The 20,069-nt window shown below is 42.9% G+C and overlaps 1 protein-coding gene across 1 annotated transcript; it reads left to right on the forward strand.

The window, feature by feature from the left end:
• Positions 1 to 1,198: 1,198 nt before the first annotated feature.
• On the forward strand, positions 1,199 to 19,825 carry ZBTB21 (zinc finger and BTB domain containing 21). The gene is given in 3 exon segments (XM_079300303.1): positions 1,199 to 1,366; positions 11,651 to 12,065; positions 12,067 to 19,825. Coding segments are annotated over 2 exon segments (3,177 nt in total). The 5' UTR covers positions 1,199 to 1,366; positions 11,651 to 11,663; the 3' UTR covers positions 14,842 to 19,825.
• Positions 19,826 to 20,069: the final 244 nt, after the last annotated feature.

A 20,069-nucleotide genomic window follows, 5' to 3' on the forward strand; every position in this document is an offset into this window, starting at 1 on the left:
AAACAATTACAATGTGTCCCCCCCACACCGGCGGCAGAGCGGCCGGGGGGCGGTGGGTGCGGGTTACCACAGCGGCACCTCCCGAACCCCCACCATTGTTTGTTTGAGCGGTCCTTCCCTGTGTGTCCCCCTCATGCCGGGCCGCCCTCACGCGCGCGGCCGCTGCCTCAGTTTCCCCGCGGCGCGGCGGGCTGAGGGCGGCGGCCGGGGCGCTGCGGGCGGTGCTGCCCGCGGTGGAAGGCGGTCTGTCGGTCTGTTCGGCGGGCGGTCGGGGGATCCCCGCTCCCGTCCCCGGTTCCATTTCCCCGCTCGTCCCCCCTCCCGCCGTGCCCCCCCCCCCCCCCGCCGCGCCGCCCCCTCGCCCCCCGCTCCCCCCCGGCCCGGCCAATCGCGGCGCCGCGCACGTGACGAGCGCTCCCCGCGATGACCTCATCCCTCGGTTGTGGGATGACGTCAAATTCAAGATGGATGGAATCACGGCGGCGGCGGCGGCAGCGCGGGCTGAGCCCTGAGCGGAGGCGCCGAGGGGGGCGAGCAGGGGGGGGCTGCGGACAGGGTGAGTAGCGCCCGCGTGTCGCGCCCGTCCCGGGGGCTGCCCGCGCCGTGCGGGTCTCCCCGCGCATAAATCCGTCTTTTCCTGACGTAACTCTGAGGTGGTTTTTTTTTTTCTCCTTTTTTTTTTTTTTTTTTTTTTTTTCCTCTTTCCTCCTCCCCCCCTTCCTCCAGCGAGCGGGGATGCGGCTGCCGCGCGCATGCGCCGGTTACGAAACTCTTTCCCCCCCGCCCTGGCGGGGCGAGGCGCAGGCGCCCGGAGCGGGCGGGAGGCGCCCGCGGCCGCCGCCACATCGCCCGCCCCGCCTGCGCCCGAGCCCCGAGGGGGAGGCGCGGGGGAAGCGCGCAGGGCGCATGAGCGCGGCCGGCAGCGGTGGAAGGAAGGAAGGATGGATGGAAGGATGGATGGATGGAAAAAAGGAAGGAAGGAAGGGGGGGAGCGAGAAGCGGCGCGCCGACCTCCGGCTTGGCTGGGCTGCGGCGCCTCAGGCGCCCGTTACCCGCTGCAACGGGCGAGAGAGCCGCGAGGGCCCGGCTGCCTCAGGGCGTGAGGGACCGGTGCTGTGAGGGGCACTGGGGACCGGTGCTGTGAGGGACGCCAGGCACCGGCGGTGAGAAGGACCGGCCGCCCTAGGCGTGTGAGGGACCGGCGGTCCGGCTCTTTCCCCTCCGCCGGCTCCGATCCGAGCTGTAAAACGCGAGAGAGGCGCCGGGAGGGCCGTGGCTCGGTGACACGGCTCCTCCCCGCTGTGTCTGGAAGGGAGAGCGCGTTTCATCTCTCCCCAGCGAGGTCCCCGCGTGTAAGTGCAGGCAGGTACCGAAGCTGATCAGTGTCTGTCAGTGTAGAAAGGGGAGGTGTCAGAGCATGGACCGGGCTCTGCTCCGCGCTGCCCGGCAATGGGCAGAACCTAACGCACAGAAATTCCACCTGAGCATAAGAACTTTGCTGTGCAGTGACCGAGCACTGGACAGATTGTGCAGAGAGGCTGTGGAGTCTCCCTCGCTGGAGATACTCCAGAACCATCTGGACACAATCCTGTGCCGTGTGCTCTGGGATGACCCTGCTTCAGCAGGGAGGTTGGAATAGATGAGCCACTGTGGTCCCTTCCAGCCTGACCCATTCTGTGGTTCTGGAAACAAAGTATTGCTTTGCTGGTCCAAACATTCCTGGATCATTCATCAGCAGAATAAAGCACATTTCACATCCAGGTGGGGAAATCCTCAGTGCTGGGCTGTGCCTCTGCAGAAATTTGTGGAAGGTGTTTTACCTGGTCACAGCTGTCAGAGAGAACTTCACTATAATCCTTTGTAAAGTCCAAGCTGATGTTGTGCTCAGATTGGATGAGGCTCGAGTAAATAAACAGGAGAAAAAGGAGTTATTGTTAGACAGGAAATAATTGTGGAATGTGTGTGTGCTGAGTAAGCTAAACTTAATAATTAAATAGTAGTTGCTTTAGTAGCTCTTCCTTTGTTTTGTAGTTGGACTCCCAGTGGAAGTAAGAGGTAGGTAGGGTGTACATACGAGAAGAGATTGTGATGAATTACACAATCACAAAGCTTTTTGTGAATACACTGACTATCTTGTACTTAAATTAAAATCAATATTTTAGATAAATATTTTTAGATAAATTAATGTGAAACTAGATTTTTTAAACTGTGTTTTTGTACAGGAAGTCTTTTGCTATTAAATCAGGAGTAGTAAATGCACACACTGCAGGTATATCTAGTACTGTTTTATGTGTAGGTTTAGTGTTCTGTTCTGACTTTGCTCAAACTGACAGAAGTGTTCTGACTAAAATTTTCCACAAGCGTTATGCTGATCCTCTTGAGGGGAAGTTCGGAGCAAATTTAAGTGACTATTTTTATAAACCTTTATCATAAAAACCCAAATTATGTGGCCATCTCTTGGGTGAAAGGAGATCCAACATCCCTTTCTCTCACATGTGTAGAGTTGCAATTTCTTAGGAATATTTTGTTTACCTGTGCAAAGTCCACCCACCCTGACTGGACGGTGACCATTTCAAGAACTGTCATTTACATGTTCTCAGCAGGGGCTTGCAGGGAGGTGTCACAAATTAGAACCTCTGGAGTTTGAAGCTGCAGAGCCAAATCAGGATTCCTTAGGGATTTCACCACTTGTGAACTCTTCTGATTCTGCTTTGATGTTCAATGTAACTTATCCTATGGCCCATATTAGTATTCTTACTGAATATAAAACAGGCAGCAGCTTTTAAGAAGTTCCCAAAGTCCTTTTTGTGGTGTACATTCAGTGATAAATATGAACTTTTGTGCCTCCTGCTCCTGCTGTGTAGGTTCCAAGTGCCAGGGTGATACTCTGTCACATCCATCTCACACTGAGAACCCTCTGCATCAGTAGAAGTTGGGTATTACTAACAAATTAGGTTTTCTGAGCTGATGGGATGTTTTCTTGTGTGTGATGCTAGAGAATACTTGCACACATAGAATTAAATACTCTGATCATCTTTGTAGTAATGGCTGATCACACTTCCCTCATAATTAGTTAGGAGCAGGTGAACATTTGTAGTTAAAAGGACAACCTCACAGAAAGCCTTGAGCTTTCTTACTGAAGTTGTCTTGAACTTCAGGATGTGTGAAGCAGTTGCTGTTAAAAACCTCTGTAGCTTTCAGGCTTTTGAAATTCACTTTATCTGCAAAATGGTGATAAGTTCATTGTGTGACCAAGTGTGGACTCAGAGGGGAGAGGAAGTTGGGCTGTAATCAGCACAAGGTTTGTTCTGCACTGGGAGGAGCTGTGCTCTGAGTCACATGCTACAGTTGCAACAATTTCAGCTCTCATTAAACTTTTGAGCAACTGAGAGCCTTCATTTTGAAATCTGTCTCGTGTAATGATCTGAGATCCTCAGAAAACAACAACAAAAAAAAGGCTTCTAAAAGCAGCAGAATAATTTGCTGCAAGTGGAAAGACTGCAATATGCAGTGCTTTAAAATAGGTGTCTGTGCAGGGGGGGTTTCCTTCCCAAATATTTGTTGTAGTTTAATATTACCCTTTGTAGCGTTTCCATTTTTTCCCCCTAATGAGAATATTAAAGACATCAGTCCTCTTGTATTTTCTTTCAATCAGCAGTGAAATAAAAATAAATTTGTTTTCTTTTCTTATTGACTACTTTATGTATGTTGCTGTTCAGGCATATTTTATGAACAAGGAAGGAAGTATTGAACAAGTCTTCAATCTTTCTAAGCTCCTTGCATCTCCACCCCCATCAGTTCATCAGTCTTGCTGTCCATCATAAGTTTTAAAATCCCCTGGTGCTGATTGTCTGAGATGTAGTGAAACATCACATCTTTCTTGTGCAAATTCTTTCCATGCAGTCTGTGATAAAAAGACGTGAAAAATCCTTTGGCCAAATAATTTTTTTTTTTAAATGCCACAAAACTTCTACTTTGACAGTTATTTGTATACAATTAAATCGCCTTCTTTGGGAAAGGAAGAAATATTTTTCTGTGTTTTGTCTGGGGGCATTAATCTCTTTATCCAAGGTTTATCCTGCCTCAGTGTGAGTAACATTTGGGCTGCAGCTCATTCTCATCAACCCCTGACAAGCTGTGATTACTGCAGGGACAGTTCTGGCACAGGGCACAGTGTGTGTCCACCCCCTGACAGTCTGCTCTGGACACATTGTGAGTCTCTTCAGAGCATTTCTACAGAACAGGGTACTTGGGGCAGTAAATATGCCTCACAAAGCCCCTTCTAATGTAAATTAGGAGCCATGAAAGGAAAAGCAGCAGAATTACAGTGTTTTCTAATCACTGACTCACTCAGTCTGTCATAACCTAAAGGAATTTGTTTTTTCTGTACCGAGCACTCTGAGTACAGTGCTGGAGCTGTTGAGGTTAAGGGCCAAATTTCCTGGAATTCCAGTAAAAATATGACCATCTCCATTCTCATAAATACTTTTGAGGAGTAAAGAAAATACAGTGCTCTTGTTCATGGAGCTATATTTTTAAATTATTATTTTTTTAAACCTGCCTTCAGTTGCTTGTGGATTTGGAGTAAACTAAACATCTTTCACAGGCTATTCATGAGCTTGTAAAACTCTTAAGGTAAAATTCAGGTAAAACTGCTGTTGTCTTTGCTGTATCATCTTCCCAGTATCAGTGATGTCTAAATGATTTTTTTTTTCTTTATCCTTTCAGTGGAAGGAAGATACCTGCATTCCCCAAATCATAACTTTCTTACTCGGCAAGTTTTTAGGCTCAGCTTTTATATTCTGCATTTTCCAGATTAAATTTATGACCTTTCCCCCTCATGTCTCATTTTCTTAAAGAAACCTTAGTGTAAGCACTACTCTGTTGATAGAAAAGTACTTTACATGGATATGTGGCTTCTCTTCCCATCCAAAATACACCATGCCTGTAAAAAAGCACATTATAGTAACAGAAATACAACCACAATTAGGGTTTGTCATTTTTACTACACCAACAAAATTAAAAGCTGTATGTACACGAGTTTTTATTGTGAATTAGGCCAGTTAATGTGTCTCATCTAGTAAAACAGATGACATTCCATTTGATAAGTATATCTCAGCATTGGTAATAAAACAATAAAGTCAACCTGTAGAAATAGTACAAGTATACACATTTGATCTACAATTCTTCACATTTCATTCATCTCTTACAAAAAAAAGAATGACAAGAAATTCTGGGGATGAGATTTCTGTAGGTGTTTAAAGTTGATGGCTGTCAAGCCTTTCAGACTTGTCCCATCAGAGTTTGTTTGCAACATTACAAAGCAAATGCTGCTTTGTATTTTGCATTACAAAACAAACATTTGAAGGGAATGAAAGATGAAGAACTCCTAGAGAAAGGTGTTTTAAATATTTTTCTGTATTTTGATTTAGTTTACACACCTTTCAGTCGAGGCATGGGGACCAGGACAAATACCCAATTATGTTTAGTGTGATTTAATCTTCACTGAGTGTTTCAGGAAGAACTTGGAGAGCTCCCAGCCAGCATTTCCCTGCCCTGTCCCTTCCATCCATTAGCTGGATCTGCTCCCTGCTCTGGCAGCAGGCAGCCTTTCCTCGGAGGGGGAGGAGACACGGGCTGCTCCTTGCAGGAGCAATCCCTCCTCTGAGTAAGATGAAATTGCATCCTGAGCTGCTGCTGGCTTGTAAACAAGAATGGGAATGACAAGAGGAGCTTTGTGCTCTGACATTCTGTAGTTTGCTGCACGTCACGGGAGATATTTTAAGTGTCAGAACGTGAAACTGAGGGTATGATCTGAATGTGAATAGTAGCCTCTGATTTCTAAGTGAACTTCATGTCTGCGTCAGGGTAACTGCTAATTATTTGTCTATAGCATAGGGCAAAATAGACTGCAGAATATTCACACTGAGAGTAGGCTTAGATTATGTTTTAGGAAAAAATTCTTTACTGTGAGGGTGGTGAGGCACTGGCACAGGCTGCCCCATCTCTGGAAGTGTTCAAGGCCAGGTTGGATGGGGCTCTGAGCAGCCTGGGATAGTGGGAGGTGTCCCTGCCCATGGCAGGGGGTTAGAACTGGATGATCCTTAAGGCTCCTTTCCAAACCATTCTGTGATTCTGTGATTATAAAATTTCTTCTTTTTCTCTCCTTAAATTTCTGCTTTTATTATGTGTGAAGGTAGAAATTAGGTAGAAATTAGTCCATCAATTTCACACACTAGCAGGTACGTTATTTATCTGATTTTATGCCTGTCTTCACACTAGTGAGTCTCTCTGTGCTGCTGACCTTTTGGAAATGAGAAAGGTTTGTCTTCATGGAGAAAGTTCACAGTGCTGTCTGCAGTGGAAAATAGCAATAGTAGTGAGATCTCATTTCATTAAACCCAGGAAGACAGAACCCCCAAACTTGCAGCTAGAGATTATTTAAGTATTTAGATAGAAAAAGATTATAGAATATAAACAATATTCCTGTGTAGGTTTTTAGCTTTTACCTACAGATTTTGGGGGTATATAGGGGGATGTGTAAATCTGTATGTTCTGTGGGAGAGTATCTGCATTGCAAAGGCTTTTGATAGGAGAAGAGACATTTTATAAACTGTAGTCAAACTCAATCATAAAATCCAGCATAGGGTCCTTGAGTAGAAGCTGAAGCAGTGTAGGTTCCTTTTTCATCTGGATGTGTGACAAGTAGGGGAAGTTTTTACTCTTCTGGTGCCTGAAAAAGCACCCGAGTTGTCAGAGCCATCAGATCCTCAGGAAAGCACTCAAATGCAACATTCCTGCATTTTTCAGGGGATGCTCCAGAAAATCATTTATATTTTTTTGCTGAGTCTTATAATCCACACTTCTTTGCTTTCTTCAGAGGGTTTGTCCCTGCCATGCTTCTTGTGTGTTTTCCCTGTTCAATCCCCTGTTCAGTCTCTGTCTCCTCTGTGTGTTTCCTCCTCCATGCTCATGTTCTCTGCTTGCACCTGCACTTTCTCACAGCTCTGGCACCTCCTTGCTGCAACACTGCATCTCATTGAGGGCATCAGAACATCATCTTCCCACTGCTCCCCACCACACTGTTAATGGAGCTTTAGCTGACATTGATTTCCTTATCATGGAAGTCAGAAGGCAACATCAACATCTCTTAGTTGCTCATGTATTTGAGGGTGTAGCTATTACAGTGAAACCACACGAAATAGAACCTGCCTGATTCTGTCTGTAAAGTTTCAGTTGTAAAGTCGATGGCTCTGTTGTTTCTAAAAGTGACATTTCAGATGGAGGAAGCTGATGGAACAACTTCCTGACAAAGAATGGGCAGGTGCATGGCTTCTCTTGCTGGAACCCTGATGCTCATGTGACCTCTCCATGAGCTGATTAAGCTCCCTATACTGGAAAATAGCAAACAGATCTAAAACTTTGGAATTACTTTGTTAATTTGTTTCCTGCTTAATTTTAAGGAGTTGAATTAAGTGACTGGGAGATCCAATGAGCAGCAGAACTGGTGAAAGGAAGGGGCACAGGGGTGGGAGGGGGAGATGTGAGAGTAAGGAGCAGAGGAAAGGAAGGGGAACTACCACTTCAGAGAGGTTGCTGTTGAAAATCAAGAAACTGTTTGGCCTTAAGATGAAACTTTTTCACTCTTCCCTTTTGAAGAGCTTTCCTGAGATTTCTTTTATTTTACAAAAGTTATTTTGAAGTAGTAGAGGCATCTTTTTCTTTCCTTGTTAAAAATACAACATAAACCAAATCTTATAGCAACTATGGTATTTTGGCTTTTGAAATCTTGTTTTCTGAGATCAGTGGAGGGCTGTTGAAGGAGGGAATTAGAGGACTGGAACATCTCTCTTACAAGGGAAGGCTCAGGGATCTGGGCCTGTTCCCCTGGAGAAGGGATTGCTGGGAGGGGACTCATTAATGTGTATAAATATGTAAAGGGGAGGATGGACCAGGCTCTGCTCCATGGTGCCCAGAAACGGGACAAGATGGGCAGAAATGATGCCCAGGAATTCCACCTGAACATGAGGAAGAACTTCCCTGTGTAGTGACTGAGAACTTGGACAGATTGTCCAGAGAGGCTGTGGAGTCTCCCTCACTAGAGGTATTCCAGAACCATCTGGACACAAACCCTGTGCTCTGGGATGACCCTGCTTGAGCAGGAGATGGGAGCAGATGAGTCACTGTGTTCCCTTCCAGCCTGACCCGTGCTGTGATTCTGTGAAGGGTGACACTAAAATCTCTTCTTGGGCTCCCAAAGGTTCCTGCTGCACTGGCCCTTCCTGAGTCTGCAGCCTAAATTTAGTCACTGCTCCACCTGAGGACCAGAAGCTGCTCTGGATGAGGCACCTGCATACAACAGTGGGAGATTTTCTCATGTGCTCCTGCTCTTTCCATGATGTCACCTGAACATCATGGAAGAAAAGAAGAAAACTTGGTTTCCAATCAGTAGTGAAGGTGGCTGGAAAAAAAAATACAGTTAGAGAGAGAATAAAAGCAGATTATCTGGAGGAAAGATCTTAGGTAGCTAATCACAAAACCATCTACAGCTGAGAAGTAGGAGTACCCAAACACCTGGAACCAAATTTGGTATTGTGTACCTACACATAGTGCCAGGAAAACTTGGGGTGGGGGGGTTAAGCACAGGCAGCCAAGCACTGGCTTTTGGGAGCCAGCTCTTGTCCTCCTATGGCTGTTCCTAGTGCTGCCTCTTCAGTTATGCCAATGCAATAGCTCTTGATGTGGTTTGCTATAAAAATTGACCAGCATTTGAAAATAAATGTTGTTGAGGGTTTATTTATTGTCTGTTCTGCTACGTCATACAGGCCTGCAAATATTTGTAGTGGCACAGCTGAAGGAGGAGTGACCTGCAGTGTGCAGGTAAGATGAACACAAGAGAGCAGGGATGACTGGGATCAACTTTGTTTCTGAAAAGTATTCATGTAGTGAAATTTTAACACATTGTACTCTGACTCAGGTATTGTTTGGGTTGTTTTTTTCTTCTAAGTATTTCAGGCTTTCACATGATCTGAGTAAATGTCTTTAAATGGCTCTGCAAAACAGTTCTGGTGTGTTTCTTGCTGTTGTTTGTTTAATTTCTGCCTGTTGTGTTTAAAGGCTATTAAACTGAAAGTCAAGTGCTGGAATTAGGAAATACCAGGATTAAAGCTGCCTTTGGAGGATTCTTTTAGTCCTTTGCCATTTGTGTACATCACTGCCTTGGTTACTGTTAAAGTGACAGAGTTACATTGCACTGGAGCCTCCTTCCCTGTGCTCTGAGCCTGACGGGAGGGATGTTTATGTCTGCAGTGCTTAATGTGATGAAGTTGTTGTAGGAATGAAGAAGGAACTGGCCAGAAGGATGGATTCTGCTTTAGTCCTGCAGATTTTACACCACTTGCTGCTGGTTACACTGCATTGCTGTGTTGTGTGGGCAGAGGAACACATAGTAATCACATGCTGTTTATTCTGCTAGTTTTAAAAACAAAAGAGCCAAGCAGATTAAAATGAAAGATCTTAAAGTGTTTCAAAACATTTGACTAATACACTCTATTTCCATTGTGTTATTGAAGTGTGGGTTATGCAGCAGCTTCTATTGGTTATCTCTACACCACAGTTAAAGTTTCCTAAGCTCTGTTGATCTGCTACCTCCATTTGCCTTCTGCAGCTTGCATCCCAGAGGAATCTCTTGAGTTTGCAAACTCACTGTCTTCCAGGTGGAGGGAAAGGGAAAGATGCCCTCCTGGACACTTAAAACTCTGTAACTGTTAATGGGTGCTCAGACCATGAAACTGGATTAGGGCCAGTCACACTCTGCCACTTCACATTGCAGTGGCATCCACAAAGGAAGAGGATAATGAGCCACCATTCTCACACCACCACCTCCATCCTCCCAGTATTCTTAAGTAAAACATGGAAAGCAAAACAAACCAGATTGCTTTCTCAAATTGAGATTGACTGCACTGCTTTTTATAGATGGAGGTGTGGGGGAATGATGTATTATAGCTATCTAAGGTGAATTAAGGATAAATTGTTGTTTATGAAATACTGAAAGACTCAGTAAAGACTGATTTGGTGAGGAAACAGCATTCTGGTTCTGCTGTTGCCATGTCACTATGAACTCATTTGGTATTTTTAGGTGTAGAAGTGGTAGCTGAGTCCTTGATACGGTCAGTGCCCTGAGACACTGCATGCAGCATCCTTTAAGTCATTCCTCAATAATACCAATTGACCCTTTGAACACTTATTTATACCCATTAGTTTTAAGATTTACCATCTTCATTTATTAACCATGGAATTATAGCTTCTCAGTATTGTTTTTCTTTATTTTAACAGACTTTACAGTTTTGCTTGTAAGCTGATGAACAGTGAAACCTTTTTGTTGTAGTTGCATACATCATGTAAAAATGAAACTGAAAAGTAGTTCCTCAAATAAGCTGTAAAAATAAGAGAATTGCTTTTAACAGACACATCATTGACTTGTTTTACATGGAGGTAGTGTGGAGTGTGTCCATGAAAAAAATAAGAGAATTTAATATTATTGATTTCTCTTGTGTATGTTCTTGTGCACAGATATATAAGTTGCAACTCCTGCTACAGAAGTTCTTTAACTTAAAACCTGGTATCTTCTTTTGTTAAGCTCTCATCAGGAGCAGTATATTGAATTATCAAGGCAACCTGCAGTATGGAGTGGGCTGTGTTTTGAAGCATATGGATCATGGAGATTTCTGCACTGCAGCTTAATGTGTACTTACTGTACTCTTGGATGCAGCCAAGGGTAATTGTTCCTCAGATATATGGGTTGTGGGCATAAAGTGCTCTAATGCTAATGAATGAAATGGGGATTTCAGTTCTCTGATTGCTTTTTATCCTGAGCAAAGCAATGCAGGGACACTTCAGTGAAAACTGACATTTCCCAGAAGTCAGATCCTACTAGTGCAGTTTTAAGTGACACATACAGTTAGAAGGAGGTATTAACAGCACTTATTAAGCATAAGTAAATATGATGCATTTAGATTGCAGACAATAATCCTGTTTCCTTCTCCCTTCCTAGTATTAATGCCCTTGCCATCATCCTATTAAAAGTGACAACAAACCCCCCTTAATTTATCTAGTCAGCAGGAGACTGTCAGGGTTGCTTAGCCTCAGAAAGGTGAGTTGCTATAACTAAGCTTTAGATACCTGATCCAAGGGTTTATCAATCCAGTTGTCAAGATAGATCTTTATAAAGCTGAAGCAGAAAAGGAGATGATCAAGAGTGAAATGATTGAACTGCTCCTCCCTGTGGAGAGGAGTATTACAGGAAGTGAACACAGCCCATCCATCCATCCATCCATCCATCCATCCATCCATCCATCCATCCATCCATCCATCCATCCCCCAGTTAGTTAGGTGTAATATTCTTGATGTAAGATTAGCAATTAAAATGATATTTGAAAGTGGACAGATGATCTGGTTCTTCCCATGCCTGTGCTTTTTTGGAGCTGCCAGTGGTGTTTTCATTCCCAAATCTTTCCTCCACACAAGTTGTTTCTTTAATCACTGTGTGATGGTGGTTTACTGGTTTACAAAGTACAGGGGATGTGTTTACTTTGTCTCTAACAGTTCATATAAGGCAACCTACAGCTTTGTTGTTGTTGTTGTTTTTCAGGGACGTCAGAATCATGGAGGGGCTCTTGCATTACATAAATCCAGCACATGCAATTTCCCTCCTGAGCACCCTGAACGAGGAGCGTCTCAAGGGACAGCTGTGTGACGTTGTGCTGATTGTAGGAGACCAAAAATTCCGAGCTCATAAGAATGTTCTGGCAGCCAGCAGTGAATACTTCCAGACTCTGTTCACAAATAAGGAGAATGAGTCTCAGTCAGTGTTTCAGCTCGACTTTTGTGAGCCAGATGCTTTTGATAATGTGTTGAACTACATTTATTCTTCATCCTTGTTCATTGAGAAAGGCAGCCTCGCAGCTGTGCAAGAACTGGGCTACAGTCTTGGAATATCTTTTCTTACAAACATTGTTTCCAAGAGTCCTCAAGCTCCTTTTCCTTCTTGTCCTATGAAAAAAAATACTCTATCAAGATGAAGATGAAAGTAGTTCTCAGAAGAGAAGCGTCATCGTCTGTCAGAACAGAATTGAAGCACAAGCGAAAAGCGTAAATCAGACACAGCATGACTTAAGCCATACTCCTAAACCTTCACCCTCTGTGGCTGTCAAAGCTACCAGCAGACCACAGGTAACAAAACCAACTGAAACCCTTCACAATTTATCCCTGACTGAAAGGAGGTGGCTGAAAGAAAGCCCTGTGAGCTATACAAAGGTTCATGAAACTTGTGCAGCTGTGGATGATCAGAGCAGAGGTGCTTTAGTGAAAAGGAACATGGTGCTGCCTCAGATGTCTTTAATAGAGAAAGAAATGGCAGGTGGTGATCCAGGAAGCAGCGCTCAGCTTCTGAGAGGAAAAGTTGCAGAGATGTCATTGAAAAGACCACGTCCACCAGTCTTGTCTCTGCGTGGGACAGCAGAATCCACGTTTTTCTTGCGAGAAGCAGGAAAAGGAAATGGTCAAGGGGAAGATAGGAATTTGCTCTACTACTCCAAGCTGGGGCTGGTAATCCCATCTAGTGGATCTGGCCCAGAAAACCAAAGTATTGACAGAAGTGGGCCCCTTGTAAAAAGTCTCCTTCGGAGGTCACTGTCCATGGACAGCCAGGTTCCTATTTACTCACCTTCTGTTGACCTAAAACCTGCACAGGTATCCTCGTGCTCCTCACCGGGAACCACCGATTCGCAGAAGACATTTAACGTTGCATGCCAGAAGTCGTCCTCGAAGGAGTCGTCGGAGCAGCGCGGCTCGGATGAGCAGCCGCAGGCCGTGCACCCGCATCGCCTTAGGTCCTTCAGTGCCTCTCAGTCAACGGAGCGGGAGGTCGCTTCTCCCCTGGCGGAGGTGCGGATCAAAACTGAGCCCAGCAGCCCCCTCTCAGATCCTGCTGAAATCATACGGGTTACAGTGGGTGATGCTTCAGCACTGGCAAACAAAGACTTTGCTTTTAAAACCGAGGATGACCGTAAGGAAGCGAGCAGGCTTCCGGCGAAAAGGAGGTTCCAGGATGACAGGAGGCTGCCGTTCAAGAAGCTGAAGGTGGATGAGCAGGGTTCTCCTGCCTCAGAAGAGAACTTTGAGGAAGGCTCGAGCCCCACGCACCTTGATGCCGATTTCCCTGATTCTGATGTCAGTAAAGATGAATACAGCGAGATGGAAGAAGCGAGACCAAATAAAAAATTTAAATGTAAACACTGCCTTAAAATTTTCAGATCAACAGCAGGTCTTCATCGCCACGTTAACATGTATCACAATCCAGAGAAGCCCTATGCATGTGACATATGCCACAAGAGATTCCACACCAATTTCAAAGTGTGGACGCACTGCCAGACACAACATGGAATCGTGAAGAATCCCTCGCCAGCTTCCAGTTCACATGCCCTTTTGGATGAAAAATTCCAAAGAAAACTGATCGATATAGTGAGGGAGAGAGAAATCAAAAAAGCTCTGATTGTGAAACTAAGACGTGGCAAGCAGAGCTTTCAGGGCCAGTCTGCTTCACAAGCACAACAAGTCATCAAAAGGAATTTAAGGTCGAGAACCAAAGGAGCCTATATTTGTACCTACTGTGGGAAAGCTTATCGTTTCCTCTCCCAGTTCAAACAGCACATAAAAATGCACCCTGGGGAGAAACCCATTGGGGGGAATAAGGCTCCTAAGCAGAAAGATCACATTCATCTTGAAAACCCAGTGGAAAACAAGGAGGTTTATCAGTGCCGTCTGTGCAATGCCAAGCTCTCCTCACTCATTGAACAGGGAAACCATGAGAGACTCTGTAGAAACGCCACTGTCTGTCCTTATTGCAGCCTTAGGTTTTCTTCTCCAGAGCTGAAGCACGAGCATGAAAGCAAGTGTGAGTACAAGAAGCTGACTTGCCTCGAGTGTATGCGCACCTTCAAGTCATCCTTCAGTATCTGGCGTCATCAGGTTGAGGTTCACAATCAGAACACAATGGCTCCATCAGAGAACTTTTCTTTGCCTCTCATGGATCACAATGGAGAAATCACCAGTTCGTCACGGCTGCCACTGCAGTCGGAATCCAATAAAATGAACAATTTTGTTGCTGCAAAGGAGGATGGTGTGTTCAGCGATTCATCAGAACAAATCAATTTTGATTCTGAAGACTCTTCATGCCTGCCTGAAGACTTAAGTGTTTCCAAGCAGTTTAAAATCCAGATCAAAGAAGAGCCTGCAGATGATATAGAGGACGAGGTCACTGACACGAGCAGGGAACCTAAGGATGTAGTCTCCAAGAAAGATCCCAGTTTGTGGCCCTGTGAGAAGTGCGGGAAGATTTTCACGCTGCGCAAACAGCTGGAGCGTCACCAGGAGCTGCTGTGCTCGGTGAAGCCGTTCATTTGCCACGTGTGCAACAAGGCCTTCCGAACCAATTTCCGCCTCTGGAGCCACTTCCAGTCTCACATGTCCCAGGCTGCCGAGGAGTCCGCAAATAAGGAGCCTGAGATATGTCCACCAGCTAACTCCCCATCACCCCCACCCTTACCCCCGCCCCCTCCACTCCCCAAAATCCAGCCTCTGGAGCCCGACAGCCCCACGGGTTTGCCGGAAAGCTCCGGTGCTGCTGAGAAGCTGTTCGTGCCGCAGGAGTCGGACACGCTCTTCTACCACGCGCCGCCGCTCTCGGCAATCACCTTCAAGAGACAATACATGTGCAAACTCTGCCACAGGACTTTCAAAACGGCTTTCAGTCTCTGGAGCCATGAACAGACACACAATTAGCTTTAAGAGAACCCGTGCAGGGCTGGTTTGGGGGGGCTGCGTTCAGGATCTCAGAGACCTGCCATGTAGACTACAAGTTTAGGAGGGTCGAAACGAGGATGGTGGAAAATCTGGAGTTTGTGATGCTGCTCAGATTCGGAGATTAGGGAAAGCTATAACTTGGTTAGTAGGTAGAAAGCAGAGTAATTTAAAATACTGTGGTCTGGGATCTAATAGTAACAGAATAAATTTTATTTTATTTCATTTGACACTGAAATACAATTTCATCTGGATTGTATGCATGGATCTTCATCCCGTGATGTTGGTGTGTGCGTGTGTATTATATATAAAGTTATATATTAAACAAAAGAGAAACAACAATTTGGATTCTAACTGTGAGCTTATAGTAGTGAAATACTGCAACCAGTGTCATAATTTGTTTTTCCAAAAGAAACCAACACACACAAGCTCCATGTAAGTGGTTGCCATGCACTGGCAGTTTGGGAGGAAGTGGATGGAGTGTCTTGTATTGACTTAGGTCTTAGAAACCTTTAGCAATAACAAATAAACCTCAAGTTTGAGTAATCCTGATGTTATTGGATACGAATGTTTGCTATTTTAAGGGAACATAGAATTGTTTTGTTGTTGTATGGAACTTGTGCAAATTAAAATAGAATCTAAAGTCAGCAATATTATTACTAAGATTTTATATAAGAGGTAGCAGCAAGCCTGCTTTCAGCCATTTAATTATAACTTTCTAAGGAAAATTGAGAGAGGGGGGTACTTTGCTTTATATAATGTCCCAAAGACTAATTTCCTATGGATACTTGGGTAGCTGAAGTCATTGTGTAACAGCCATCATAATGCAAATGGTACTGTTTATAACATGAACTGAGGTTGAATGGATGTCAGACAAGTTTCACAGTTTTGTTTCCACTATTTGTACAACTGTTTGTAATTTTAACTACAAAGGAATGTATAACTACTAAATCAAGAGAGAGCTCGTTAAGGGACAGAAGATGAGTTGTGTTTCTAAACACAAGTAATAAGCTCAGCCATGAGTACAAAGATATGTTTTAACAAAACCTAAAAATGTAAATATTTATATAGACACCTGTATAAATGAGGAAGTATGTATTTGAGATTTGTATTAAGCATACATATCCAGCTCAAAGCAGAGGAGAAAATCACACTACAATCACTGCATTTTATGGATACAATGCATCTAGAGTAGTTCTTTCTGCTGCTTTCTATCATATGTGACTGTGTTGCAATTTTCCAATTTGGTGCAAATTGTGGTAATAATGGGCTGCAGATATTCTGTGTGGTTCCATTATTTTACCTCAAATGGCAACTGGAGCATTTAGTGTAAGTAGGATCACACATATTTACCAGGAGATGTAGTAAGGGTCCAATTTTTTCTGTAAGTCAAGGAAATATTTACCCAGAAGTAGGAGGTGAACCAACAGAGAGAAATTCTTCTGCTAGAATTTAAACTTAGTGGAGGGGTGGTGGGTTAGAGTGAACATAAATGGTGTAAACAGTGTTTATGATCCTGACCAACTTTCCCCTTGCAGGGTTGGGAGAAGGGGGATGTAATTCCACACTGCTGAGTCAGAGCCCAGTCTGTGTCCACTGAAACCAGCACGAGTTTGGTCACCAGTTTCACCATGGGAGCAGGAGTGAGGCTTGGATTCCCTGTGAAACCATGTGTGTAACTGTTTTTTCAGTATCCTAAGTTCAGAAGGTAGAACTGCAAGCTGATGCTGAGATTCAGCAAAATCAAGCACAAATGTAACTCCTAAGAATCTGAGGATGGGCACCCTTAGGCACACACCAGTTTTTTCTCAGTGAAAGCCAAGTGTGCCACCATTTTTTTTCCCAACAGATATTTAATTATTTTTCCTGTAAATGAAGTTTGAATGAATCAGCTCAGGATGGACCCCTGATTTGTTTTCAGCTACCAAAAAAATTGCAATGTTAGTTTCAAGCCTCTTCTGCTTCGTTTTTACTAGAATCTAAAATTGCTACTAGACACCTCTAAAAGTAACATATTGTTCTTTTTTGTCCTCTTTCAGGCAAACTGTGGCTGAGTATGATTTAGGCTAATTTGCTTTAGTATCAGTTAAACTCTTTCAGTGGCATTGCAGTTAAAACAAGGTACTTGCTTCATAGTGACATTTCCAGTTACTGACTTTTTTATTCCAACTAATAAGATTATAAATTTCTTTCTTAACAGAAACAATTTCAGAATAAAATGGTTATTGCACTTAAACCTGGTTTTAAAAATCAGAAAAACATAAAGCCTTGCTAAATACCCTTTATATATATATTTAAGAAATCTGTGTGTATAAAATACAAATGTGTTTTTGTAGAATGGTTCCTAAGTTTTCCCCAGTGATTTGTCTGCACAACAGCCTGAAAGTTGAGCTGTAGCCTTCTAAAATTCAGTGTGCTTTCTGAAGGAAGGTGGCAACCAGCTCACCTGGGTCACAGCCTTCTCACTTCCAGCTGGGATTCTGCTATGATGATAAATTCCACACACTTTAAATCAAAACCTTGGGCAACATCTTTGAAGAAACCCTGACCTTTTTCCTAGTGTACTAGGTATTATAAAGAATCCATAAAATATTTTTGGTCTAAGTAGCCTCCTAAGTTTTTCTTCAGTTGCTTTGGGTTTTGGGGGGGTTTTTAAAGTTTTGTTTTCCACTTTGAGCATGTTCTGTGTGATTTTTTTTGTTTGTTTTTTACATTTGGTTCCTGTTGTTTAGTAAAAGAATTCAGGATCTCTAAAATTTAAATATGAGATGTTTATATAGCAGTTCTGGTTTTCTATTAGCTTTTATACAGTATCTTAAAAAGCCCTTGATAGAAGTGTTTATTTTGGAGGATACGGAATAAATATGCTTCCACTTATATAACTTTAATATATGTCTTAAAATTTAAATTATGAGAAAAAATGTTAGTTGCTTGTTTATAAATAAAGGTCTTTTGAAGAGTGTCTAGTTTGGCCACAGCCAAAATAAAAGGCAAATTTATTGATACAAAAGCCTGTCTTCATCATATTTTGTTTAATTTTATAGCTGTGTATTGAAGTGACACAAAGTTAGAGGTCTTGTTAAATATAAAAAAAGTGTTTTGCTTTTTTTTCTACAATTTGTGACAGAAATGTGCAGATGTTTTAATATATAGATTAGAACCTATAATTCTGTCCTTTTTTTGCTATTTTTATAACCTATCAGATAAATCTCAGAGAACTATCCTGCTTCAGTGGGAGTGGAGACTAGTGTTGCATTTCAGGGGAGCAGTGTTGAGCCATGAAATGTATTTTGGTTTGGGACTTTTTTTTTTTTCCTTTCAGGCACTGTGTTGGCAAAGCCTCTAAGCCTATCTTATTTTTTTTATTTAATTATTCTGTGCAAGTTCTTTGCTGAATTGGGACCATGACCAGCCTTGAAAGTGAGCAATGGCAGCAAAACACATAATCCAGTAACAAAGCTGTCTCAGTTTTGGGTTATTTTGTGACACCCTGTGGCAGCTGATGGAGGAGATAACCTGGTGAAGTGGGTGACCCCAGAGTTATTCTGGGCTGTTTCAAAAATGAGATTTCGTGTTATCTGTGACCCCAAGCAGCTCCAAGAGACCTGGCCTGTGTTTCCTGGAACATCCAGGAGGTTTTTTTGCCTGATGTTTGTTTTCCCCCAAGTGGGACGTGTGGGTTTGCTCCAAAGCTCTGCACGTTCTCTGTTCCAAGCTTCCAGTGTTCAAATGAGTTCCTCCCATGGGATAAGGACAGACTATGCCTAATTCTTTGGCTCTGAGAGTGAGGGTGCAAATAAGTGGCATGAGCCTGTAATCTGGCATGTGCCTATACTGTTCAATAAAATTGTTTACATTTTCCTACCAGAAGATTTAGATAAAAATCAAAACAAGCTTAGGGGGTTGGTTTTTGTTGGAGGGGTTTTTTTTTGTTTGTTTGTTTTGGTTGGGGTTTTTTTAGTGTTGCTGTTATTGAATCAGTGTTAAAATCTTTTTTTTTTTTTTTTTTCTGTTGTTGCTGAACACAGCCTGATAGTATTTTTAATGTTATTGATTCTTGTTTATTTAAAATGACTTGTGAAAAACTGTACTGTAAACTGCTCTACGAAGAGGGACACTATCAAGAGAAAGGCTGGATATGGAAAAATGGACATATATTAGAAATACTTTCTATTAATAAATAATATATATTAGAAATACTTTCTATTAATAAATAATATTGAAGAATTTAAAACCAAATTGAGTCATAACACTTGAGCTGCTTGGGCATGGAAATCCTATTATGGGCAGCCTCAGTTATTGCAAGGAAGTCTGAACAGTGTAACTGAATTCTGTGGCTTGAGCTGATTTTTCATGTTGCTTTTCCTCTCACTATTCCAGAATAAAGGACTCCATCCTCTTTTTCCATTCCCAGTCTCTCAGTGGTACACATTACCTTTTAAAGACTTCTCACTATTGCAGCAGCAGCTTTAATTCAAATATGTGCAGAAAACCAGAACAAACCCTCTTTTGCAGCGTTAAGTGCAAAATTCACAGAAAGTACATCTTTTAAGGCTTATTCTTGACAGTGTCCCTTTTTAAAAAGCAGGAAAATGGGATCACTTTAAGTGCTTGGGTACAGGGGAATAGTTTCCTACTAGAAATTGGAATTATCCAATATATTTTCTAGAGAGTTTTCCGGTTAGTCACACAAAATCACTTGTCATTTTAAAGGATTACAGAGGTAAGACAAGCAACTCTGGGTTTATAATCCTGTATACCTTATACATTCTATATCTGTCCAATACACCAGAATGGGTTTTTACTTTTTTTAGGACTGAGACTTAATAGCTTAAGGCAACTTTTTCTTTAATGTAATGTAAATCCATTGCTGCTTTGTACAACTTTTTCTACTGTGTGTTTTCTTTACTTAGATCTTGACTAAGAAATGTTGACGTCCAATAAACTTACACTTTGTTTCTTTTGAGTCACTGTGTCTTCTACTGGAATCTCTTGGCAGAGGGTGGTGTTATTGTACAAACCATTGTGTCTGCTGGGTAGGAAGTGAGTTTGTAAAAGAGCATCTTTTGTTCTGTCTGTTGGATGTAAGTGCTACTTGTACATTACTAAAATAATGGGGGTTTGTTTGTTTTAGTAAATGCTTCTCTAGTGCAACCTTTTACTGGAAAATACAGGAAAACCAACTGGTCTCCAGACAATCTCTTAAAAAC

Source organism: Erithacus rubecula (genome assembly GCF_903797595.1).
Source record: "Erithacus rubecula genome assembly, chromosome: 1".
Lineage (NCBI taxonomy): Eukaryota > Metazoa > Chordata > Aves > Passeriformes > Muscicapidae > Erithacus > Erithacus rubecula.